General features: G+C 42.4%; 2 protein-coding genes across 6 annotated transcripts; one reads left to right on the top strand and one right to left on the bottom strand.

Annotated features, from left to right (window-relative positions):
• Nucleotides 1-240: 240 nt before the first annotated feature.
• On the top strand, nucleotides 241-9,296 carry LOC311102758 (uncharacterized protein; the record flags this gene model as incomplete). Of its 5 annotated transcripts, none has more annotated exons than XM_084144152.1 (10): nucleotides 241-319; nucleotides 2,108-2,286; nucleotides 2,888-2,932; nucleotides 3,375-3,470; nucleotides 4,089-4,133; nucleotides 4,332-4,493; nucleotides 4,664-4,798; nucleotides 4,875-5,021; nucleotides 5,354-5,575; nucleotides 5,681-9,296. In XM_084144152.1, the coding sequence occupies 10 exons, from the start codon at nucleotides 264-266 to the stop codon at nucleotides 5,800-5,802; spliced, it is 1,209 nt and encodes a 402-aa protein (XP_084000278.1). In that variant the 3' UTR covers nucleotides 5,803-9,296. The 5 variants fall into 5 exon arrangements, with proteins under 5 accessions (XP_084000278.1, XP_084000277.1, XP_084000275.1 ...); XM_084144151.1 differs by lacking the exon at nucleotides 241-319 and adding an exon at nucleotides 626-890; XM_084144149.1 differs by lacking the exon at nucleotides 241-319 and having other exon boundaries at nucleotides 1,854-2,286; nucleotides 4,878-5,021.
• Nucleotides 9,297-13,809: 4,513 nt separating this feature from the next.
• LOC311102761 (E3 SUMO-protein ligase ZBED1-like) lies at nucleotides 13,810-15,983 on the bottom strand. Its single transcript, XM_084144155.1, has 2 exons — nucleotides 14,731-15,983; nucleotides 13,810-14,576 (listed from the first exon to the last, which is right to left on the bottom strand). The coding sequence occupies exons 1-2, from the start codon at nucleotides 15,909-15,911 to the stop codon at nucleotides 13,910-13,912; spliced, it is 1,848 nt and encodes a 615-aa protein (XP_084000281.1). The 5' UTR covers nucleotides 15,912-15,983; the 3' UTR covers nucleotides 13,810-13,909.
• Between the last annotated feature and the right edge of the window lie 966 nt (nucleotides 15,984-16,949).

Raw genomic sequence — 16,949 nt, 5'->3', positions numbered from 1 at the left:
CTTGTTTGTTGAGCCAGGGTGTGAGTTTCCTTTGTCGATTCTAGTTGTTGTGTTTCTAGGTTGGCCAAAGTGGTTCTCAATCAGAGGCAACTAGTGTCAGCTGTTGCTGGTTGTCTCTGATTGGGAACCATATTTATTCAGTCTGTTTGCCACAGTGGGGTGTGGGATCTTGTTCCGTGGTGGTGTGTTTATTGTAACCAAGGACGTCACGTTATCGTTTTGTTCGTGTATCATTAAATAAATAAATAAATAAATAAATAAATATGTTCACCTTCCACGCTGCGCCTTGGTCCTCCTCTCTTCCCGATGATCGTGACAGGTAAAATGTATGGAGTAAAAAGTACAATATTTTCTTTAGGAATGAAGTGAAGTAAAAGTAAAGTACAGATAACCCCCAAAACTACTTAAGTAGTACTTTAAAGTATTTTTACTTAAGTACTTTACACCACTGATGGTTTCTTATGTTCGCATGTACGGGCCTCAGGTCTCTTAGTTATGCCCAACGTTATTAATGAACAATACATGTTTTTCTTGACCAAATGCGACACATCTAATTTCCTTACAGTCAAAAAACCACACTAATCGCTTTGTCTGCATAGCGTCAACTTTCACCCAGGACAAAGTGCAGAGTTTTATCTCTCGCTTCACATACCCCACTCTGGCTGTAATCCTACACTAATTTCCCAGAAATGATTGCTGGGCGGAGGATCTCGTTCTTGAAGCTGGAAAGTGAAAGTAGAAAAATCATTATAGAACGCTGCTTGTAGTTTGAAGGTAAACATTATCATAGGTTTGTAAACCGTGTAAAGTTTATTATCGTCATTATAACCAATGTGGGCTATACCTCGACCAATCGGATTACGTCCATGTAGGGTGGTCGGCAGAAAAATGTTGAGTACAGATTATTATTATTATAACTGTTATTGAGTAAATGTATTTATTGGTTTCTTTCCATTTTGATAACAGATGAAAATGTAATGAATTGAAGGTGAGGGCATCAATCATCGCTGCATATTTTTTATTGGTTGTCAGGGTATTTAAGATACACAGTCCTTCATTGCCAAGGTAATGGCGTAACAGAACCATCTTCTCTTCGTCTGGCAAGCCTCTTTCTCTGCCCTGTGTAATGTACAATTCAAAATAGTTTATCCAGTCATTCCAAGGATCCTGCGGCTGACCGGGTACCAGCAGAAATATTTGTTGAAGTAAAAATCGAAATGTATAGATTTTAAGGTTGTGTTTAGGGGTGGGGTGGGGTCACGCCAATTTCTTATTTTTATGGGGTTGTCAGAAATTCTGGTGGAAAAAATGTGGTACTGCAGCTGAAAAAGTTTGAATACCACTGACTTAAAGTAATGTATGTGTGTGCAAGAAGACCGATCAGTTGTAGCTTACTTTGTGTTTTCAATATTAAAGTTAGTCATTTGTAATTTAGGGGTGTGCTTTCATTATTCAACTAGGTCATTTGTTATAGATGTGTTGTTTCCAGATTCAATGTGGTCATTAGTTATTCGATGCGTGGTGATTTGCTTTTACAGTGGACGAGTTATGTTTCAAGGTTCTTTATGACCATTTGTTATTAGATGTGTTCCGCATTCAAGATTTGTTGTGGTCATTTTATATTTTAATATTGGCACAAATAATGTTACTTATACAGTACCTTCCTTTAACTCTATAGAGTTCTAACTTGTGCACTTTGCCCAGCCTTTTGAAATGTGTGTGTCATGAGAGAGAGTCAAATGCTGTAACTTTTCTCCCAATGTTTGCAGTTTGCATCAAAGTTCCATACGAAGTTGCACCTACCCTGACTGAGAATTTGAAGCCCAACGTGGTTAATCACAAGGCAAACGAAGATGGCGCCAGAATTAGACTTGTCCCCACCAACCATGTTTCTGCTGGTACCCGGTGAGCCGCAGGAGCCTTGGAATGACTGGATAAACTATTTTGAATTGTACATTATACAGGGCAGACAAAGAGGCTTGCCAGACGAAGAGAAGAGAGTTCTGTTACGCCATTACCTTGGCAATGAGGGACTGCGCATCTTAAACACCCTGACAACCAATGAAACATATGCAGCGATGATTGATGCCCTCACTGTTTACTTCAGTAATGCGCAGAACTGTCAGGAGCCTCAGGAGCCTCAGGACCGTCAGGAGCCTAAGGACTGTCAGGACCGTCAGGAGCCTCAGGACTGTCAGGAGCCTAAGGACTGTCAGGACCGTCAGGAGCCTCAGGACTGTCAGGAGCCTCAGGACCCGGATGATTCACAAAGAATCAAACAGAACAGTGAGTCAAACAGAACTTCCCAAAACGTTCACAATTCTGACCATCAAAATGGGAGCACAATATTCAACATTTGTACTAATAGCAACAATCACCCATAATGTTTTAAGGTCATAAATACTTCAGAAAAAAGTAATAGTTGGCCAGGGATTGGTAAGTACACGACACTTTGGGAATTGAACAAAACAAACATCGATTTAATAACAGAACATAATGTGTTGAATCCAGGTCACAGCACCATGTCTGTATCCATCCAAGTATTAGCCCACTGAGCTAAAGCCCACCAAACTCACAAAGCCAACTCCATGACACTCATAGGTGGTATTCAGTGGTATTCAGTATGACCAGCAATCCTGGAAAATATCCATGATGATGTGTTTTGTGTCATGGATATTTTCCAGCTAGTAGATGTAGGGTTTCTATTAGGATAGCTGTGAGGCTCTAGTGTGCAATGTAATGATATGTTGGGATTATATGAAGGGTGGATTGACGGGCTACTCTTGTGGATTAGGTGAATTACTAGTTGACTTGATCGCTAACACATACATTAGCTTTGTCAACAAGCAGGTTATCATAAAATAGTAATATTTTATTTTCTATTTAGGAAAAAGGATGTTTGTTACAGGAGCAGCAGCAACAGTGGGAGCAGGTAAGATCATGTATTTAGTCAGCATGAATATTCTATTTGATCCAATAACTCCACTAATCTGATTTGTCTGTATTATCTTTGTTGATGTTTGCTAAAAAAAAAAAAAAAACACTTTGTGGTCAAAATCCATTGTAAACATACTTTTGATAAGTTCAAACAAAGTAAATGGAACAATAATTGCCAGAATAAGAAACACAATATAAATAGAACAATAATTGTCAGTATAAGAAAAGCAATCTCTAGTCTTTGCTTATTATTGGTTAAGCCCTTTCTAGCTGTTACCTTCAAATAATTTCACAGATGTGTTAGTACTTTCTTTTGTCATTTAGGCCTAAGTCATTCAAATTATAGTGATACCATTGTCAAACCCCCTATAACAGGGAGCCATTTATGTTTTTGGTTGCTTGCTCGTTGCATGCTCTTGTCTGCTGGGCCTTCACAGCTGCGGCAGTGGTGGGGGCACCAGTTGCCCTGGGAGTGGCAGGATTGACTACTGTTGGGGTTGCTGCTGGAGCAACTGCAGGGGGCGCCGCAATAGGTAAAATCAAAGCAAGCTTTAATGGCATGATGGAGTAAACAAAGCCAATGGTAGTGTTTGTGATTATAGTGTTTAGATCATATGACTTATTGAGTAGAATTTATCATTGATGATTGACTTAGTCTTTTTTTTTCTTTGCTCTGATAATGTAAGGATGTGTATTTTGTGTGTATCCATTTTGGGTCACCCATGTTCCTCAACTATTAGCCCACTGAGCTAAAGCCCGCTAAAGTCACAAAGCCACCTCCATGACAATAGGTTTCAAGTGGTATTCAGCATAACCAGAAGTCCTGGAAAATATCTATGATGATGCGTTTTGTGTCAAAAAGCATAATCATAGATTTTTTCCAGGAAGTAAATATAGGCTTTCTATTAGGATAGCTATGAGGCTTTTGTATGCAATGTATATCATTATATTTTGGGACTATATGAAGGGTGGACTGACGGGCTAAAACATTTTTCTTGAGTAAAAGCCCTTTTAACCTTTCGAATCCAAAATGGTGAGTACCTAGTTTACAATCAACAACCAAGGTTACTCTGATGGATTGGGTGAATTACAAGTTGAGTTGCCATAAAAGGAGGTTATCATAAAATAGCAATCTTTTCTTTACCATTTAGGAAGTGGTACAATTGCTGCAGCAGCAGCAGCAACAGTGGGAGCAGGTAAGATCATTTATTTAGTTAGCATGAATTTAAATGATCAATTACCAGCTTCAAATAATTTTACAGATGTATTACTACTTTGTTTTGTCGTTTATGCCTAACAGTCACATGACAGTGATGCTATTGTCAACCTCCTATAACAGGGGGCTAGGTATGTTTTTGGTTGGTTGCTCAAGTGTTTCTGCTGGGCTTTCATAGTTGCGACAGTGGCAATGGCACCAGTTGTCTTAGGAGCGATAGGATTCACTGCTGGTGGGATTGCTGCTGGATCATATGCAGCAAGCATGATGTCTGCAGCGGCCGCGGTAAATGGAGGTGGGGTAGCAGCAGGGGGTCTTGTTGCTGCTCTACAGTCAGCAGGTAAATACGAAGAATGCTACAATCCTTCGATGAAATAAATAAAGACAATGGTGGAGTTTGTGATATCATAACTTACTAAATCATATGACTTGATATCATTTATCATTGATGTTTGGATTTGCTTTGTTTTTTATGTGGGACAGTGACAGATGTGTATGTGGTGAACCTAGGTGCTGCAGGCCTTTCAGGAGTGGCTACAGCGGCGGTGGGAGGTGTTGGAGCGGCAGTTAGTGGAGCCGGGGGATGGCTGGCCGCAGGAGCAGGGTTCTCAGGAGCGGCAGCGGCTACTACAGCAACTGCGGCAGGTATGTGAGTGGCAATGTAAGGAAGTTCGTATCTCATGTGTGGGATAGTGACGTGTGTGGTCTTCTCTTGGTGCAGCAGGGCTCTCTGCAACAGCTACAGCAGCTGTGGGAGGTGTTGGAGCAGCAGTTGGGGGAACAGTGGGATGGCTGGCCTCAAGGACTAGGACACCTGAAAATGAGGAAGGAGAAGAGACAGGAGCAGCTACAGCAGCTGCTGCAGGAGGTTTGTCAGATTCATTTATCATTGATAAATTGGTCATGTAAGTCAAATTAATGTTTGGCCTCTAGAGCCAAGGACTGTATAGGCTAAGGCTGGTTCATGTAGGTAAGCTACCACTATGGGGCAGTAGTCAAAGTGCAAGCAGTAGTTGTCACTTAATTGCATACACGAAAAGACAAGGTACTTTGGTAGGTAAGGTAAAGGCTTGATCAGGTGTGGGTTGCAGGGAGGGGGCGTGGCCAGAAGGTAATTGGGATAAGAGCCATGACCCTTCACAACAGTAAGGATGTTTGTATCTCGTATGTGGGACAGCAATGTGTGTGTTCTTCCTCTAGGTGCTGCAGGGCTTTCAGGAGAGGCTACAGAGGCTGTGGGAGGTGTTAGCGCAGCAGTTGGTGGAGCGTCTGAAGAGGAGGGAGGAGTCAAGGAGAGAGAGCTTTCAGGAGCGGCTACAGCGGCTGTGGGAGGTGTTAGAGCAGCAGTTGGTGGAGCGTCTGAAGAGGAGGGAGGAGTCAAGGAGAGAGAGCTTTCAGGAGCGGCTACAGCGGCTGTGGGAGGTGTGTGAGCGGCAGCTGAGACAGAGTAATTTATCATTTTAATTGGTAATGTAAGGATATTTGTATCTCGTATGTGGGACAGCGATGTGTGTGGTCTTCCTCTAGGTGCTGCAAGGCTTTCAGGAGTGGCTACAGCGGCTATGGGAGGTGTTAGAGCAGCAGTTGGTGGATCGGCGGGATGGCTGTTCTCAAGAATCAGGACGTCTAAAAAGGAGGGAGGAGAGTAGAGAGGGAAGAGAGAAGAGGGAGGATGAGAAGAGATCCCGGAAGAGGGCCCTTTATATAAGAACTATGAATGATACTGCAACATTCATTAAGGGTTTATTAATGATTTCATGATGGTGTTATGAGTGCATATGTATACCCCCTTTGGTGTTGCCAAAACACACATACTGGTATACAGCTCTGGAAAGAAATTGAGACCACTGCAAAAATATAAGTTTCTCTCGTTTTACTATTTATAGGTATGTGTTTGGGTGAAATTAACATTTTTGTTTTATTCTATAAACTACTGACAACATTTCTCCCAAATTCCCCCCCAAAATATTGTCATTTAGAGCATTTATTTGCAGAAAATGAAAACTGGTCAAAATAACAAAAAAGATGCAGTGTTGTTAGAACTCAAATAATGCAAAGAAAATAAGTTCATGTTCATTTTTAAACAACACAATACTAATTTTTTAACTTAGGAAGAGTTCAGAAATCAATATTTGGTGGAATAACCCTGATTTTCAATCACAGCTTTCATGCGTCTTGGCATGCTCTCTACCAGTCTTTCACATTGATGTTGGGTGACTTTATGCCACTCCTGGCGCAAATATTCAAGCAGCTCTGCTTTGTTTGATGGCTTGTGACCATCCATCTTCCTCTTGATCACATTCCAGAAGTTTTCAATGGGGTTCAGGTCTGGAGATTGGGCTGGCCATGACAGGGTCTTGATCTGCTGGTCCTCCATCCACACCTTGATTGACCAGGCTGTGTGGCATGGCGCATTGTCCTGCTGGAAAAACCAATCCTCAGAGTTGGGGAACAATGTCAGAGCAAAAGGAAGCAGGTTTTCTTCCAGGACAACCTTGTACGTGGCTTGATTCATGCGTCCTTCACAAAGACAAATCTGCCCGATTCCAGCCTTGCTGAAGCACCCCCAGATCATCACCGCTCCTCCAGCAAATTTCACAGTGGGTGCGAGACACTGTGGCTTGTAGGCCTCTCCAGGTCTCCGTCTAACCATTAGACGACCAGGTGTTGGGCAAAGCTGAAAATTGGACTCATCAGAGAAGATGACCTTACTCCAGTCCTCTACGGTCCAATCCTTATGGTCTTTTGCAAACCTCAGCCTGGCTCTTCTTTGCTTCTCATTGATGAAGGGCTTTTTTCTAGCTTTGCACGACTTCAGCCCTGCCCCTAGGAGCCTGTTTCAAACCGTCCTCGCCGTGCACTTCACCCAAGCTGCCGTTTGCCATTCTTTTTGTAGGTGACTTGATGTCATCCTACGGTTGTTGAGTGACATTCGAATGAGTTGGCGGTCATCCCGGTCAGTAGAGAGTCGTTTTCGCCCTCTGCCGGTCTGTAGCTTTGTTGTCCCCAATGTCTGCTGCTTGACCTTGTTCTTATGAACCGCCGTCTTTGAAATTTTAAGGATGAAAGCAACCTGACACTCACTGTATCCCTTTTTGGCATGGTCAATAGTAATTTTTTGATTAATATTACTTTTGAGGTACTATTAGCACTGTTTTTTTGTATTGCAAGAGGATAGTGATGACCACAGCAGTGGTTTTTATACTTTTCCTCGTTAAATAAGATTTGGTTCAGGTGATCACCTAATCAGTACCTAATTCAGTAGAATGAGGTGTGCCTGTGTTGGAATTCAACAGACACTGGAATGGAATGGCTGTCATACATGTAGAGATGCTGATTTAAGAAAAATTTGCAGTGGTCTCTTAATTTTTTCCAGAGCTGTATATCCACTCAACATGTATTACAAACATATGTATACACACACACTCAGAGGAACACATAGGCATGTGTCAAAATAACACACGTGTGTTCAAAAAAGTCAATTGTATAATGGAAACATGTTTTTTTTGTTGTCACCGTACCCAACCCTATGACACACCAAACACAGAACAGGTGTGTAACACGCTTTGCAGGTGTGGTTCCCTTGCGCATGCTAATAAATGTAATTCAACCACTGAAAACCCTCCCACGTCCTGGCCAACAGATTTTCCGGTGGGGTTTTCATTCAATAGTGTTTTCAGTACACTTATCTAAAGCCATCGCTTTCAATTTGGAGTACCTTCAATTCGAATTTTCTCAACAGACTCACTAGAATATATGGAGAGAATGTTCCAAATATGCACGCATATTTGTCTCCTTGGAGCACCAATTGAAAAATACTCTGATCTTGTATATTATTTAGGGTTCGGAAAGAATTTATGAATAAAAAAAACAGGTTTGGAGAGCCTTTACGCACAGAATATATTGGTGAATCAAAAATACGGTGGTTTGATTCATCCTGAAAGTTGACATATTCAATTGTTCAAGCCATGAAATATTGGAAGGTGAGAAAAGTGTACAATAGGGGTTGAACAGTAGTCTATAAATCTACCCTAATAATCGTCACTAATCACGGATGACAACGGTCCAGTAGTCGTGAACCGTGCGCCAGGCTCCAGGTTTAAACTGCTAGGTATGGTCTGCGTTCCATAATGATTCAAATATGCCACATGCCCTTAATTATTGCACATGTAATACGTTAGCCTAATATGATCCACTATTGCTAGCAATCCTCAGGAATAACCACACGAACGTGACAGAGGAAAGAAATAACGATGTAATGGAATGATGAGTGGCGTCATTAGGCCTAGGTTTCCGGGGCTTCAGCCCAATATGTTTTTGTTCCAGAATGAGAGAATGTTTTTCTGACTGAACCACACATCTTTTGACAGTAACGCAGTGCCCCGCTTTGGACTGAAGCTGAACTTCACAACATTATATTTAACCCTGTTTTAAATTAGCAATGTTGAGGTGGTAGAACTGACCAAATGAAGTTAATCATAGACTTATTATAACCTATTCCATTCTACAGGTAAACATGCTTGGCTCATGTCTGTTTTTTCCATATAGGCTATGTAACTATTTGTAGCTACTTAGACTTTTTCTATCATTGTTGCGCTGTCAAGAGGATAACCTGCAAGTTAGCATTTCATTGCATTATGTACTCCATGTGTATATGACATAAACACACTTGAACTTTCTTCCCACCTTACTAGCTCTGACTTTGCTGATAGCTACTTTGTGGAAAGTGTACTTACTATTACATTTTACATTTTAGTCATTTAGCAGACGCTCTTATCCAGAGCGACTTACAGTTAGTGAATACATATATATATATTTTTTAATACTGCCCCCCCCCCCGTGGGAATCAAACCCACAACCCTGGCGTTGCAAACGCCATGCTCTATCAACTGAGCTACATCCCTGCCGGCCATTCCCTCCCCTACCCTGGACGACGCTATGACTTTGATATGTGGTGGTCCCACCCAGCCATCTTAAGATGAATGCACTAACTGTAAGCCGCTCTGGATAAGAGCGTCTGCTAAATGACTAAAATGTCAATGTAAAATGGAAGGGGGAGGGCAGCCAGAAGAAAGGTGAAAGATGGCCAGCTTTGTGGTTAGATTGTAGGTGAAGAAAACATAAAAAATACATAGGCCCTTAAGTTGTGTCCTCAAATATTATTGAATCTAAACATCTCACATTAGCTGGTAGAACTGACGAGGTCTTATAACTTATTCCATTCTACATGTATTTTTATTTTTAGCTCATGTCTCTTTATAAGGTTAAACGGTTTGGTCTGGGTATAGCTATAATTAAAACATTGGAGAGAAATTTGGCGTGACTCATTGCGCACTGCTTTGCATCGTCATCACATGCTCACATGTACCTATGTGGCTTGCGTCTCCAAGTTTCATCCTTTCAAGTTAAAAGGCCATACAATTTAAATTCTGCGTAATGGCACAACATTTCATAAATGTCACTGTGGGAAAGTTGGTATGTTGATATGCTTCAGTTTATTGCCAAATGGCTGGTTTCACATTTGTCTCCAGCGATCATAAAGTAAAATACATCTAAAACAATTGTCCCTTATATTTACAATCCCCTTATCCAAATGGCTTACTCATTTACCTAGCCTTTATCAATAGCTTTTATCAATTTGTAAATTACAGTTAATTGAGAATGGGGTTTTTTCTATCGGGAAAAATAAAGTAGATTATGTTCCTCTTGGAACAGACAGGTTGCTCGACCGTATTCATTGTTTCATTGCATGTAAAGGTGGTGGAATTCTGAGGGAATTAAGTTAAGGTTAGAATATGGCATATCTGTAGACAGACCTCTGCCACACATCAATTTCTGTGATCTCCACCCCAAAAGAATAGCTGGCTGAAACATGCGTTACCTCATGCCTAAGTTGAAGGTCAGAATACACGTAGAGAGAAAAGTGCATAAAAAGGAATTAAGTTCCATTTACGCTCACATAACTCTGGTCTGACTCGGCCCCAAAGTGTCTTACTCATGGCCACCAAGGCAGTAGGGGATTGCAGCTGAAAAGTAATGTAGGCCTAAATAAACTTGTCTGAGACCAAAAGATTTGTGTAAGCTCCCTGAGCTAATGCTTACTGTAGCAGGTTAACACAGTCTTGTGGCCTGCAGGAGACCTAGGTTAGACACCAGTTTGTCCCAACGGTGGTACAAGGTCAGGGCCTGGATGGGTATCTGTGAGGAGGTGAAATGGGTGGTGGAGTGTAACGAAGGTGGTTCTGTAAACCATGCTTGTGTGTTTAGAAACCTTTTCTGATACCTAAAGAGGTTAAAGTGAGAGGCCAGTTACTGAAAGGTTGCCGGTATGAATCCCAGGGAAGAAAGGAAAAACTATCTTCTCAAATGGGAAACAGTGTATGGGAAACAGTGTCCGGTCCCGTGTCAGTGTCATGATCCGGTCCACTGGCTGCTTGAACACAGCCTTTCATTCTCAGCCTCATGAATAGCTTGGACATATTGGTTGACTGATCCATCAAGAATCAGGAAATGATCACCATGTCCCTCTGAAATGTGGCCAATAATCAAAACAGGCAAGCTGTCACATAAACCAGTAGACGGTGTAATGGTAGAGGTTGCGTCAATCCCTAGAGGTAACACAACAAGGAACTGCACATTATACATTTGTGAGGCTCTCTGAAGAGTTATATGGTCTCCATAGGTCCCATGTTGTGCCATGTCCCTCCCACAAACCAAGACAGTGGCGTCCCATCTATTGTGTATTGGTGACATGTTAAATCTGCAATAATATTATCTTCTAAGTGATGTCATAGACCTGAATGTTCCAATAGTCGTCAGCCATGGCAGCCAACTGAAAACTGCCATCTGGCACTGGGTCAAGACGAATCCGCAGCTCTGAATATTCAACTGACTCCAGTCTCTCCTCGTGTGTAGGGAATGAAATAATTGGTTTGTGGACCTTTTCTTTTTTTTGATAGAAGACTTGGGAAGCTGTTCTTGCTTTCTTGTGACACTGGTCACATCTGATTTTTGTGTCACTGTGGGACTGTTGGACGTCTGGAATTCAACCTTGTATTTTGAAAGCTGGACGTTTTTCTTCACAACTTTACAAGGCAATACAATATGTTGTTTTGAAACTCTGTGTGTGCTGCTCTTCACCCTGACCAGAACTTTACCATTCACCATGTAAACCGAGGGTGGATTGCCTCCAGATGCACAACAAATCATCCGTTTCATGCAATGCTTTGTGGTTTTTAATGCCCTTTTTCTGATTTTACAACGCTTCTCCTCAAACTGGAGGCTTTGCTTCTGGGATGGCAGGGGATCTTTGCCTCGTGCAGGGGGTTCTTCATTAACCTCGTCTGGAAACAGGTTAACTGATTGGTGATCCTGTCACTCTTCCTTCCATAATACACCTGGAAAGGAGGAATCCATCTCAGAACCTCCTTTGGATCGCCATTCATCATCCTTGAGGAAACGGGCAAATGCTTGGCCCAGTTGAATCCTCCCCCTGAAAGTTTAAGGTCAAACATGATCTTCTTCCTCAACACCCAGTGGCTCCTCTCCACTTTACCCTGACTCTGTGGGTGGTATGGAGAACTCTGGATGATTTTGACCAGGAGCGATTCCATCAGCTGCACCTTTGAATAATTTTCCTTGGGCATGCTGCAAAACCATGCTCACAATAGATATCAGCAAGATGTTTGGCAATCTCTGTGCTCTGTTTCCCTTGTAATGGACTCAGCCATACATTCTGGCTAAACACATCAACTATGGTCCGGATGTACCTGTATGTGACTGCCATGCTTAACCAGCCATTTTTCCATGTGAAGAAGGTCAATTTGATGGCGTCCTTGAACCACTTTGGCCTTTATGGGCTTTGGAATGGGCTTGTTTGCAAATCTTGCCTTATGGAGTTGGTAGAGCCTTGAGTTATCCAATGTTTTTTGCACACCATTTTCACTGATGCCAGAGTAATGTTCCTTCAGTTGTATCTTTAACTTTCTTGCACCAGACCCTTTCGTATAATGAAGACTCTTTTTCACAATTGCTGTGAATGCAGACTTCTTAGCCATCCTCACTGAGATAATAGAGGTCCCTATTCCTCCACAGTCGAACAAGAGCATTGCGTTGGGTTCTTGATCTCTCTCCTCTCCTACAGGGACATTGAATTCCCCCTTCAGTGCCTTCCTACGGGGCACAGATGTCAATTCAACGTCTATTCCACGTTGGTTCAATGTGATTTCATTAAAATTATGTGAAAACAATGTTGATTCAACCAGTGTTTGCCCAGTGGGTTGAGTATGGCATCATAGGTGTCCTCAGTCATTGCTTGATGTCCATGTCCCATACCAAGGCCCCAAAGGGTACAGGACAGGAGAATGATTATCTGCATCATTCTCATTGCTCCAGCTCTGTGAGACACTTTAAATGGTTTTAATTAGTAATGTTTCTTAGCATAATCCCTTGAATGCTTGATTGGTTTTTTGAGTAGTAAAACAAATATCAGTTGGAAGGTAGTACCCAGTCCTGGTCCTGGAGAGCCAGAGGGTGCAGGCTTTCCCCCAGACCAATAGGCCTTTTATGTGATTTGTATGATTTTAAAAACCATCTTTAAGCTTTTTGTGTGGTAGTGATAGAAGAAGCATGAGAGTGTGTAAAAATGAGAACATAGATAAGATCTAGCCTACACAAGTTAGAGTTGTTCTGATATCCCCAGCGGAAGATGTAAAAAGTGTTTACCCTGGGGCCATATGTATCAACCGTCTGAGAGTAGGAGTGCTGATTTAGGATCAATTTTGATTTTAGATCACAATAAATTAGATCATATGGACAGGGGGAACCTGACTCTGAGATGCTTGAAACATGCTGCCCCAGGTGTCCTGGCTAAAATATCAACCTGGAAGAAGTGGAGGGTGCTCAACCAAAGTGAGTCGAGGTGCAATTAAAACATTTAATGACCATTGAAAAGTAAAAGGCACAACGCTCGCTCACCATTTAAAAGTTCAATGTTTTATTTAAGCAAAGTGAAAAAGGTTGATGTTTCGGTCATCAATGGCCTTCATCAGAACACTGACAAAAAGGCAGAGAGGAAGAGGCTAAGCGAGAGTGTTTACTCTGCCCAATATCTTTCTATGAAAATATGACCACGAAGTGAGGAGTTTTTGTATGGAGGTCAATGAGTAAAAAAAATGCCAATTTGCTACGTGATGCTTATTTGATAGAATAGAACATAATGGTTAGGTTGTTATGAATGCACTGATATAAGTGGACGCACGTGGCATTTCGGCAACCTTGAACAAAATGACTTTATATCGGAGTTGTGCCTGTTGTTCACACACGTATCTGCCCTCTCATTGTCTAGAATGGTTCCACCTGATCACACCTCCTCCCACCTGCCTTCCATCTTTGAGGACATTAATGATGGGAAGTTCGGCTCTTTTCTGAGAGCCGGCTCTTTTGACTCGGCTCCCAAAGAAGAGCCGGCTCTTTCGACTCCCGAACGGCTCTTTATTTAGGATCTTTTGTAGCCTATATTTTACCTTAACTTTGAAAAAAAATCATGGTTTATGTGTTGAAAACCCTTTTGCTTTCAGTGTTTTTATGAGAGACCTTATAATGCCTAATTCTGTGCATTTATTCTGTGACAAAACCACTCTTACATTTGTTTATTTCAATTAAACTTTTTTATTGCACAAATTAACAATAAACTTCAAACAAATCCACAGAACAGAATCAAAACCAGAACCAAACTCCAGCAAACAGCATTAGTCCTCAGGGCAGGTTGGCATTCAGGAAGATCAGATGCCTCAGCTTGGATGGGCTGATAGGCCTGATACGATTTCGCCTCTCCGTGAGTATCTGCCCTGTTTTGGAGAAGATTCTCTCAGAAGGAACTGATGTGGCAACAATACATAGTCTCCCCTCCATCACCTTCACCAGGAGTGGAAAGACTGAGGCCTTGGCCTGCCACCAGCTCAGTGGGTCTTCTGCTCTCTGGATGAGGGGCTCCTCAAGGTAGCTCCTCACCTCCATTATAGCATCAGCTGTCGGATTTCTCCTTGAAGCATCTCCTGTAGCTCTGTCATCAAAAAGCCTCCAAACAGCAGAGGTTTGCTGCTCCTCCTCCACTTGGCCCTGTAATGGTGGAGCTGGCTGGCTGCTGGGGGTGCATTTTGCTGCTGCTGCTGCACTAATCCTCTGAAGAGCTTCATCAACAGCTCTACGATCACTGAAGGCAAGTTTTTTAAACCTTGGATCCAATAAGGTAGTTTCTGAAAGGACAGTGTTGTACTCCATCCGCAGAAATTTGCGGTCCATGGCTGAACAAAGAGCTGCAACTAATTCCTTCACTTTCTGCACAGTTACTGTCCATTGGTTCTCGGCTGTCACCAGCTGCAGACCTTTGCAAAGCAGGAGCATTTTCGAGGCTGTGACATAGCTGAAGGAGAGAAAACAGCAACTTTTAGAATTTAGTTTTTTAAAAGTATGTGGCATATTATACGTGATGCATTATACTGTATGTGTTGTGTTTGCAATGTATAATAGTGACTGAATAGTAGTAGAGAAAACAATGCTTCAATGGTTCTAGGTACCTGTCTGCACTTATCTCCACAGTCACCTCCTGGAATGGTTGCAGGACGGCGCAGACCTCTTTCACCAGCTCCCATTCCTCTTGGCTTAATGGCTCAATAGATGCGTTGATGAGGGCCAGGGTGGAGATGATGGCATCTTTTATTTCAAGCATTCGTTTCAACATATCAAATGTTGAGTTCCACCTGGTGGCACACTCTTGTTTGGGCCTCAGTTCAGGAATCCCCATTTGGCGCTGTGTGGACTTTAGCTTCTGTGCTGCTACTGTGCTTTTGTGGAAAAACTCCACAACAGCCTTCACCTTATCCACGGTTGTTTTGATCACCTTCAGAGCATCTCTAACCACCAGGTTTAGTGTATGCGCCAGACATGGGTGATGGGTCCACTTCAAAACTTTTATGGCTTTGGTGATGTTTGCAGCATTATCACTCACACAGCACACCACTTTGTCCTCTACTTGCCACTCTTTTGCCACTCTTAGTAGCTCCACTGCCAAGTTTTCTGCAGTGTGTCTGTCGGTGAACTCGAAGCAGTCCAGAAGGCAAGATGTCATCTTGTAATCTTCAATAAAGTGGCAAGTGACAGACATGAAAGAGCAGGTTGTTCTGGAGGTCCAGCAGTCAGTTGTCAGGCAAACTGATGGAGCTTTTGTCACCCTTTCTTGCCATAATGCACGTTCTGTGTCATATAGTTTTGGGATCATTGTTTGGGAAAGTGTTTTTCTACTGGGTAGAGTGTATGTGGGATTTAGGGCTTTGACAAAGTTTTTCATTCCTTTGTCCTCCACAATGGAAAAGGGTTGAAAATCAGAAGCTACCATTTTAGCCAACTCATCATCAATACTGTGCTGTTTGGCTGGGGTCATCAGTTTAGGTAAAAACTGACTTATTTTGCTTTGAGTTGCAGTAGGAGAGGTTATACTTGCACGCATGGGGATGGCAGTAGACGTTACAGCAGCTGTTGTTCTGGTATGAGACACACCAGGATCAGTAGATGGTGAGCTGGCTTGCCCTCTCTCCTCTAACTGCACTGTAGGATGGACAGTTCTTGTATGTCTATGCAGGTTTGTGGTGGAACCTGCTCTTATAGTGACCTTCGTTTTGCAGTGAAGGCACTCTGCTTTCTTGTTCCCAATATCTTTAAACTGCAGCCAGATGCTGCTTCGCTTTCTAGTGTCACTCATAGTTAAACGACACGACAATGCAAGACGCACACACGCTCCTCAGTCCGCTCTGTCTCTCTCTTCACTTGCAGTGGAGTCAAGTGGTGTGTCTGCCCCGCCCCCTCTCTGTTTACACATCCTTAATTCTCACGTGAATGCCGCATGCTGGTCGCCATGCTGGCCAATCATAACAGACCTCTGTGAAAGTGAAACCTAAGCAGCGAATGGGCAAAAAACTGGGAGCCGGCTCTCACTCGATGCGAGCCGGCTCTTCTGATTCACTACAAAGAGCCGGCTCTCAGAGCCGATGCTTGTGCGCATGACCCATCACTAGAGGACATGTATTTCCATTGTTAGAGCGGTCACTCAATTATCTTGTTAATATAATAGATCATCTTTGATATAGGTCATGGGGAAGACAATAACTATTCAGCTGGTGGTGCTAATAAGAGAGGGTGTGGTAAACAATACAAGTTGGTCCTCAGGGTGAGAGATACTGTGGTCTATGGCTCCATCTACTGATCAAATACAGAATAGTTAACAATAATACAATGGAAAAGTTAGGGCACGTATATAACTGCAGCAGATAGAGTTGATGCAAAACAAATACTGGAACTAGTAGAATATATGTGACCCACCACCTGGATTCGGGTCCTATGGAGCAAAATTTGAAATTGTGTTTTTTACATTGGATAAAAGTAGAGACTCAGAGCTAGAAAATGGTATATCATACACTGCAGTTGAGGAACAATGGGAAAGTAATTCTGCTTTGAATGTTGATAAACTTGTAACCCCACCTTTGAGAAAATGGGCCTTGACTGTTTAGGTACACCTACTGGAGAGCTCTTCTTTGTCTACACCCATTCAGCATCGTTCACACCCTCTTATGCCTTAGCCCCACCCATCCCTGCTAAATTCAGGGAATCAACCTTGTTGAGAAAAGTAGCAAGACTTTTGTAGTTCTTGATGGCTAACGTTATATCTTTCAAAAAAGTTGCAGTAGAAAGCATCATCAACACATACTGAGCAGCTCACATTATAGACAGCAGCATGCTACAT

Source organism: Coregonus lavaretus (assembly GCF_964263955.1).
Source record: "Coregonus lavaretus genome assembly, chromosome: 27".
NCBI lineage: Eukaryota > Metazoa > Chordata > Actinopteri > Salmoniformes > Salmonidae > Coregonus > Coregonus lavaretus.
The sequence above is the reverse complement of the archived record's forward strand: the minus strand, read 5'-3'. Positions and strand labels throughout refer to the sequence as shown.